This window comes from Rhagoletis zephyria, unplaced genomic scaffold (assembly GCF_001687245.7).
Source record: "Rhagoletis zephyria isolate East Lansing unplaced genomic scaffold, Rhagoletis_zephyria_1.1 Rzeph_scaffold_13350, whole genome shotgun sequence".
NCBI lineage: Eukaryota > Metazoa > Arthropoda > Insecta > Diptera > Tephritidae > Rhagoletis > Rhagoletis zephyria.
The window spans coordinates 4,512-13,761 of record NW_016170421.1 but is presented as its reverse complement, the minus strand read 5'-3'; the positions used below and the strand labels follow the sequence as shown (position 1 = coordinate 13,761).

The 9,250-nt window shown below is 36.2% G+C and overlaps 1 protein-coding gene across 1 annotated transcript; it reads left to right on the top strand.

Annotated features, from left to right (window-relative positions):
• Window positions 1-3,361: 3,361 nt before the first annotated feature.
• Window positions 3,362-4,737, top strand: LOC108378101 (uncharacterized; the record flags this gene model as incomplete). Its single annotated transcript, XM_017634400.1, has 1 exon — window positions 3,362-4,737. A coding segment is annotated over one exon (1,374 nt), but the record flags the coding sequence as incomplete, so codon positions are not given.
• Between the last annotated feature and the right edge of the window lie 4,513 nt (window positions 4,738-9,250).

The window sequence follows — 9,250 nt, the reverse complement described above, 5'->3', positions numbered from 1 at the left end:
AAATGAATAACAAAAGTGAATATTACCTTCAGTTCCATATCCATTACCTCCACTTCATAACCAGAATAATAAAATTGGGTTTAGTTTTAATAAAAATTATATCGCGAATTTATGTGGCGGTCATTTATTTCTTTTTGCATATTTAACAAGGAAAAAAACCTCGAATGAATTTTTATAATGCGCTTAGCATAAGGCTAAAAACATAGTGGAGCGGCGCACAAAAAGCATCGAGCAAAGCGTCGATTACAAACGTATACAGGGCGGTCAAAATGGATGAATGGTGTTGCGTTTTTAATATTTAGATACTATGTTTTTCAAGCTAAATTATTTTTTGATATTTTTTTATAAAAATATTGTTCATGCTTTAACAAAAAGCTATATAAATCTTCTTCTTCTTCTTATTGGCCGTACGTGCATGCAGTACAAAGCACGCCATCGTTATATAAATCAGACTTTCAAATTTTGTGCAGAACTTAGAAAAGTTCCACAAATTTTTATCTAAACTTTGAGTTTTTTAACCAGAATTTTTAGAAATTTTTTGGGTCTGCAGTTAACAAGCTTAAACAATTCTAGTAAACTAACTGCAAGTTTTGAGTGGCTAAAAAATCGCATTGATTCTTAATATTTTCTTTTTTTGTTGACGTCGTTTTTTCTTTTTTTTTTTTATATATAAACATGAATTTCTTGTGGAAGAATATGTCGCATGACCGTTTGCGAAAAAAATAAAAAAAGTCAAACGCCAGTTTTCCTAAATTTTGCTATTTATACGAAAAAAAAAACCGCAAAAGCGTCAGCAAAAGAATATCAATGGATAGCTCAACTCAATATGTTTTATAAGCTTGTTAACTGCATACCCAAAAAAATTTCTAAAAACTCTGGTTAAAAAGCTCGAAAGTTAGATAACACTTTTTTGATTTTTAAGTTCTGTATAAAGTGTGAAAGTGCGATTTATGTAGATTTTTGTTAAAGCATGAACCTTATTTTTATAAAAAAAAATATTTAAAAAATTATAGCCTGACAAATATTGTAAATATTAAAAACTATTCTATTTTATATTACATATTTTATTAATAATTAATCTTCAAATTTTAGAGTTTAATTTTATTAAAAAAGTCCACAGCTGCCATAATATTAAAAAAGTTAAGTGAATTTCCGCATTACAGCCGTCTGTCAGGTACAATTTTGATCGCATCAACTGAGCTGTTAATCTGTATTAATGTTGCCGTCTGTCTATGCTATCAGAGTAAAACTCCACAATACGATTTTCACGTGTCTGACTTTCGGCACTTGTCTGGGGTTCTACTCCAAATGCGTTTAGCGTCATTCAGGTTTTCAGTGCTATATTCAGACATAATATCACAATATAGTAGTAATATACGACTATTATTCGATTATCGATTGTTCATCGTATTTTCTATGTCGTTTTCTCGTTCAATAAGTGAGTTTTTTTTAGTCGCACACCCTTTTAACGACTAAAAACTGTTCACAGTCGCTTATTGCACGGGACGTCGACATTCACAATGCCATGGAAAGGCGATAATCGAATAATAGTCGTTTATCTACTACTAGTCGCCACTCGCAATGCGGGTGTATGTATTTCTATGTATGTATGTTGGCGAGAACGCCGAAAACCACAATGCCTGAAAAACTAGGTGTGCAGTTCTCGCCTTATATCCGCGCACAGCGTCGCACCTTGGGAAATAAGGTCCTCCAGCCGCCCGACGCTAGAACTTGGGGCGCGAATAAAGAAAACTTCTTCGCGACTTGCCAAACCGATCCTCAGAATGGTGTTGAAATACGTTGCGCCAGTGTAGACGGCAGCTATCATCGATACACAGTGGAGTCGTCTACACAATTAGAGAACGTTGACAGCTTATGGCTACAGGCTGTACCTTATACCAATTCTGGAGGCAATGCTTTCGATGCCACCGCGGCAACCATCCCAACGCTGAAGAGAAACTGTTTATTATTGAGGACTTTGACCGGTCATGCATATGGCGTTTAGTACTGTGTGGTGGTAAACAATACTCGGAATCCACGCTGATCTATTGCCGGATACGGGATGGAAGTAAAACGCCCAAAACTGTATTTACAACTGGGGAAAGGCGTTTTCGAGTCCACTTGGTTGGCTGCTTTTAAAAGCGGTACCACCACACCTACTATTTTTGGAATTTTAGGCATGACTTGCCTCTTTAAATTCCGATGTTCCCATGTGTCTTTACATTGGCATGCTTAGTCCGTCAGGGCCAATGGCTTTAGAACAAAATATTTTCGCATTCCAAGTGGCGCGCTGTCTTTCACCGATTATCTGCAGCAATTTGGAAAGTCTCCGTTTAGCCTTGTCCGTTTAAGAGAGAGTAGATGTAGTAAATGCACCGAATGCTTTGCACGTCTGTTTTAATCGGGGAATATCACTGAATCTATCGTGTTCCGATTTTTCGTGAAATCTACGGAAATGGTATTACTGAATTCGAATAGATACGGAGGTGGCATGCATATTCTTTGGATTGCGTGGTGGCCCCGAATAAATATAGCAGCGTCGTTCACGCGAAAGTCGGGTCTAAGTAACTGGGAACGCCCAAATTTCTATCTGGCCAAGGACTGCCGCTTCAGCATGACTCCTCAAAAAATCTTTGGGAAATTTGTATTCTGTTACAACAACCAAAACAGACCGCTTCTGTCTAATAATCATGCCTACTACGGTATCCGACGGCTGCCATCCGCACGGATCTTATCCGAATCGCACTGTCATAACAAGCGAGCGTGGAGGATTAGATTCGTGCGAATGACATTCGTAGAATACATGCCTATTCTGGTACGAAGAATGACATTCGCTCGAAACGAATCCTTCACACTGCGGATGGCATCCACCGCATAACGTAGTAGGCATGAGTGTGTATGCTATGGTGGCCACCATTGGGCAGCAGAGGAAAATGATGAGAAGAATGTGTAAATTTTTGTTTACATTTAACGATGTCCTGTCGTCCCGCGTCCCACGTCTTTGATCCATAGAAGTGTCTAGATAGTTCAACAGCAACGAATGCCCAAATTCAATTCTTCCAGCCTCCTATAATAGTTGCGTTCCAGATGCACGATTTGCAGGAACAGCTGTTTTCTCTATTAATAAACCTACAGGAACGACTTCCTGTAAAAACCTGCAAATCGTGAAGCATCTGGAACGCAACTAATTTCTTGCTAAAATTACATCCACTAAGTATCTAATTTTGGAAATATTTACATACATTATTTTCTTACATCTGAGAAACATTTTATTTCCCATAAAATAATGCCCTTTTCGCGAGAATTATGTTTCTTAAGCGATGGTTAAGTTAAGCTAGTTTTCAACTTAACTAAATCTTAATTGGGCCGCTACGAGGTAAATATATATTCCAATGAATTTGTTTTCATTACATCTTTTTATGGTTTCAATAGTCCTAGTAAAGGTTATTACTACAGAACAAGTAGCTACTGCATTATTCCAGTATTACAAATAAACTTACCGTGTCATATTGCCTGTATTCGCTCAAACGTTTTAATTACCATTTTTCGTTTTTCGTTTCAGATATATTTATCCATAATTATGATCGTAGTACTCACACTTGTCGACGCATCAACACTAACTGGAATACGTAATCGTAGTTCCAATGGCGAAATATCAGACACATTTGGTGCAAGGATGGCTGATCAAAAGTCAACAGGCCAGACTAAACGAGACACAAGCCTTAGCTATGCAGCGACGAATATCGATTCCAAGGAGGGAACGCGTGTTAAAACAATTACCGTAATTAAAAATCACAGTGGGAAAAGTAGTGGCAAATTAGCAATTAATCCCGAGTTGCATAAAAATGAAGAATGGGCTAATGCGTTTCGAGATAATTTTGATACCTACGGTGGTATACCCGACGTACCAGATATAGATGATCTATTTGATTTTGTGAAAAAGAAAACTAAAAATGATGAACAAAATAAAAAAGAAATGGCCAACAAGCCAAAGCCCAAAGATGAAGGCAAAAAAGAGCCGGTAAAGCCTGTTGAAGAGTCCTCGGAAATTGAGACCACTACACAACCTGTACAAAAGATAAAAGGCGATGCTGAATTAGTGCCAGCGTTGAGGAAGAATCAAACGAGCGCTCGATCGCAGTCGCTGGGCATGGATAAAGCGCGAACACTAGAGCTATTAGATAATTCAAATTACACTTCCTCAGAAGAAACTAAAGATCTATTTTTTGAGAAATATATAGTAAAAGAGATTCCCAAGGGCTATGATTATCCCAAACCTTGTCCCAAAGGTGGTAAAAGAGTTGTTAGTATTACGAATCCTTCTTCGGGACGTAAATATGATATACCAGTGGAAGAAGACTTTCCAGAAACACCATACATTGCACCTTCTATAACTAAGAAAAATCAATTGCCAGGATCACAATCGCTACAGAATAATACGCAAAGTTTCACCTCGACTTTTGCGCGACCAAACTTTTCAGTCAACTCCATTTTGCCACCACTTCAACCGAATTCGGGAAATCAGCAAACGCAACCAACACAGCAGCAAGGAGTAGGCTTCTACACAAGTCAGCGTCCATATATTGCGCCTAACTTACGAAACGGCTTAAATATTAATAGCGCATCGACGTTGCGGCCCTTATTTAGAAATGATATAACTACATATCGTGGAAATACGTACTTGCTAGGCGCGAAGAGGGTGAATGCGGCACGTTCACGTGGGCTAAAATATTAATTACATACATATATCATACTTAAACTGTTGTCAAAAAGATTCATTCTTTTAAATAGGGAGCTGAGTAATCAACAGATTTTCCCAACATCGGAAATGAGGTGGTATACGGAAATTATTTTTTACTACGATTACTATTTAGTAATATGTCGTCGTTTAAATTACAAAACCGCGTATGTGAGGTTACATAAATTATTTTGTAGAGAGTAAAAGCACTTATATTTCAAAATCGTTCTCTCTTTTATAAAGCAATCACATTTCTGGCTAGTATATTTCAGGACGATTGGATAAGGCTTGAGCCAAGAGCTTCGGTGAAAAAATCCAATTTTTGGCAAAAAATGTCAGTTTCGCGAATTTGCAGAAAACGACGATACGCAGTTTTGTACTTGAAACGACGATATGTAGATATATAACAAGTATTTTTTAAGCAAAAAACAAAACCGACTTCAATTCTCATAAAAAAAAAAAAAATTAAAAGGTACCGTTAATTTCTTCATGATCCAATGATCGGATCTAATAGACCATAAGACAAATTTTTAAACTTAACAATTGAGTAATAAAGCAAAACAGTGCACATATGAAAGTAGTCACCCAGTTACATTTGTCCAAAAGTAAAGGCCTGTATGCAGTTCTCAAGAAAAGCTAAAATTCCATACAAAATGACGTACAAGAAATGGCTAAGAAATTTCCTTCAGTCAAATTTCCTTCAGGCAGTACGCAGTTCTTAAGAAATTTACTACGCTNCAAATTTTTAAACTTAACAATTGAGTAATAAAGCAAAACAGTGCACATATGAAAGTAGTCACCCAGTTACATTTGTCCAAAAGTAAAGGCCTGTATGCAGTTCTCAAGAAAAGCTAAAATTCCATACAAAATGACGTACAAGAAATGGCTAAGAAATTTCCTTCAGTCAAATTTCCTTCAGGCAGTACGCAGTTCTTAAGAAATTTACTACGCTTTCTACTACGCTTTTCTAAAGTTTTTTGTGAAAAAATAGCCCAAGGCAACCCAGGTTTGCAACAGAAATATATGCCCTTTCCATTATTTCTTGAGGAAAGAGTGAGGCAACAGGCTGTGAGGTATCAAAAATGTCAAAATTCCTTGGACACACACGCGAAATAATGGCAATTTTTTCTTGACCGTTTTCTTGAGAGCTGCATACAGGGCTTAATACATGAACAAGTTAAATGAACGAATTTGTTCACGCGCCGCACCGCGTTCAACGACGCGCCACCCCTACTTTCACAATTATGCACAGGTGGCANGCGCGCGTTCAACGCGTTCAACGACGCGCCACCCCTACTTTCACAATTATGCACAGGTGGCATTATAACCGTTTAGAAAAAAATAATAATAATAATAAAATGACACTAGTTCACTTCTGAAACTGCTTTTTAATGTCGAAGTAATGGGAATTATTGCGTATGGTGTTAGTGCATGCACCCCACCCATGGTGGAATTATACCAGGTGAAGTAATATTAGAGTGAGAAGAAAGTTGTTGGTACTGCCTTATTTGAAAATTTGCCTATAAAATGTGACTATTTATAAGGCAGCCAAACGTTAGAAAATAAAACGAGAAAGCTATTTTATTACTTTACCTGAATATTGCGCCATTCATCCCACCTGCTTGTATCGAGTATACATTCAAATTTAGAAGTCTGAGAGTAGGTAAAATTTTAGATATTTTTACATCACTATTTCGTACCACACGTACGTTCGCTTCGTTTTCGTAAACGAAATCCACAGTACGGATATAGTGAAGAAGCAAGTGATGATAATGCAGAAATTTTAACTTAACATAAAACTCAAAACCAAGGAATGAAACCGAAACCCAAACCGAAACCGTAACCGTTTAAAACCGTTTCGTTTTTCAAAACCGAAACGGAAACCGTAACCGTTATCTTGACCTGAAAAGGAACGATACCGAAACCATTTCAATCACAGGTTTCAATCGGTTTCCAGAAATTTACAAAAATAATAAATAAAAATTTCTTTGAAATAAATGATTTATTTAACCAAAATCAGCAACATTTTGCTAAAATTCTTGTTAAGTAGTAAATAAGTATGGCAAGGTAACTTTTCGCAAAAATCTGCTGATGACTTTGTTGTTGTGAATCGATAATCGATTAATTATATTTAAGTAGTTTCTTTCCCGTACGCAATGCGAGATCCCGCGTGTGCCCAAAATAGCCCAGAAATCATGCCTGTACTCAACAAAATGGGTAATAGAGAGCGAAAATTCGAGCGTATTCGATCGTAAGTGTATTCTTCTTCCTGCCCGAAATAGCCCGAAATTCTCTCCGAGTAAAAATGGATAAAGTGTCAAAGTGCATATCAGCTGTATTGTGTTTACATGTTGCCTGCATTTACTTGGTGCTTTTAAGGAAAAGTGAATGGCCTGTTGATGTATTTTCAATCTATGTACTTAAAATCAAATTTGTGAAACCAAAATTCAATTTCCAAGTGTTTGCATTTAATACCATGTTCTGACCGACAACCAAAACATTTTTCCTTCATTTTCTTTTCATTTACAACCTTTAACTTTCATTCTTATTTTGCTTTGGCCAGGCAATTAACAATAAATCCGAAATGGCGTATTAAAGATGATAAAATATGACTTCCACTTCGATAAATAATCGAAAAAAACTAGTGAAGACACCGATTGGAATGAGTGGAAAGTGAGTTTTCAAGTAGTTTTCAGCGAAAACTGGTTTTCGTTTAACAGATTTTATATGGACGAAAACACAAGTTTTAGGTCGAAAACCAGTTTTAGCAACGAAAACATGTTTCCGATGTCGGTCAGAACATGGTATAAGTGACAAAAACAAGAACAACGTGAATCAGCTGTTTCTCGACTTGTGGGCACGAAATGTGGGTTTTTGCGTTTCCGTACTTCTGAACTTTGTTCCATTTTTGAAAGAAAATGTTTCTCTTATTCTCTAATTACCACATCCGGTCCGGATTGTTAGGGAAAGAACCTAGTGTTGATATTATCAGTGACCTGTAATTTTCGATTTTCTTTCCTCAACCTTTAAGACATTGTGATTTAAATAATATCAACAAAATTTCTGTGAAAAACCGAAACCGGAACGAAACCGAAACCAAAACCGAAATACATTTTGAAGAACGAAACCAAAACCGAAACCGAAACACTTGGCAAAACCGAAACCCAAACCGGAACGTTATTTTGAATCGGTTTCATTCCTTGCTCAAAACAATATTCTCTGTGTTATACATACATATGTATGCTGCGAACAGGAACGGCAACTTTTGTTTGGTTCCATGCCATGGCAGAATTACCTATACTAGGTGAAGTACATAATTAGACCGAGAAGAAAGATTTCGACACTGCCTTATTTGAAAAATTGTCTTTAAATTTTGACTATAAGGCAGCCGAATGTCAAAAAGCGGGAAAGCTGTTTTATTACTTCACCTGTTTACTGCGCAATGGTTCCATGCAAACATTTTAAGGTTTTCCACAAGGCGAATTTATATAAGGTGGTGTTGTTTCATCAGCTGTGAGTAGCGTTTGATTGTCAGTGAGTTAGTGAGTGAGTGAAAACATGAGTGTTTGTATTTTCTGTCGCCCTTTTTACTTCGGCGAAGAATAGCTAAAATTTGACAATTGCCCGCTAAAAGCAAAAACAAAATACAAGTAATTGTTGTATTTGTTGAATCGATACCACCTTATATATATTCGCCTTGGTTTTCCAGCAACGTTTAAAACATATTAAAAAAGCATGCAGATAAAATCCATACAAAAGCGCTATGTCCAATTTGCCGAGCAGTTATTAAAGACGACACTTTCCCTATATTTTGTTAGACTTTTCATAACTAGCAATATTTTGTGAATATTACTTTCTTCATATGAATTATATGACATTTTTTGTTTAATTGTATTTTTGGAATAAACAAAGTTCTTTTTCCTTCTCGTCAGTAAACTGTTTTTGTTACAAATAGTATAAATAAGTAATGGGAAATAAAGCAAGACCCAGATTTTGGTATTATTTCCCATTTAAAAGTGAAATACAGAAAATTTTGCGTTATTGCCGTTTGTGTTATTAATAGAAAATATTATGCATGACTATAAGATACGTATGTAAGCGTGATGATTATTTAATGCGTTTAGATTGTAAGCGAATAATAAATGAAGATATTGCAAAGCAGGTGAAGGGCTATAGCAATACAGTGAACAATGATGAAGGTCCCACGTTCCTGAATATTGTTCAAAAGATATCTAAAGAGCAGCAACTGTATCATGTTGAAGAAATAAGGACTGCGTTGGGGAAAAAATTGTCCATCACTAAATTCGAAAAATTTCATAAACTTATTTTAAAAATAAAACTCATATTTTACTGATTATTTAATTATAATTTGCATTATATATTTAAACTATCTTTATAATATCTTTTGTGTGTTTATTGTTCCCATAGTTAGAAAACACATGCTCCATTTTCCACAGCTGTAGATAGCTTGCCAAAGCGGGAATTTGCAATGTAAAACTACTGGCCTGGAAG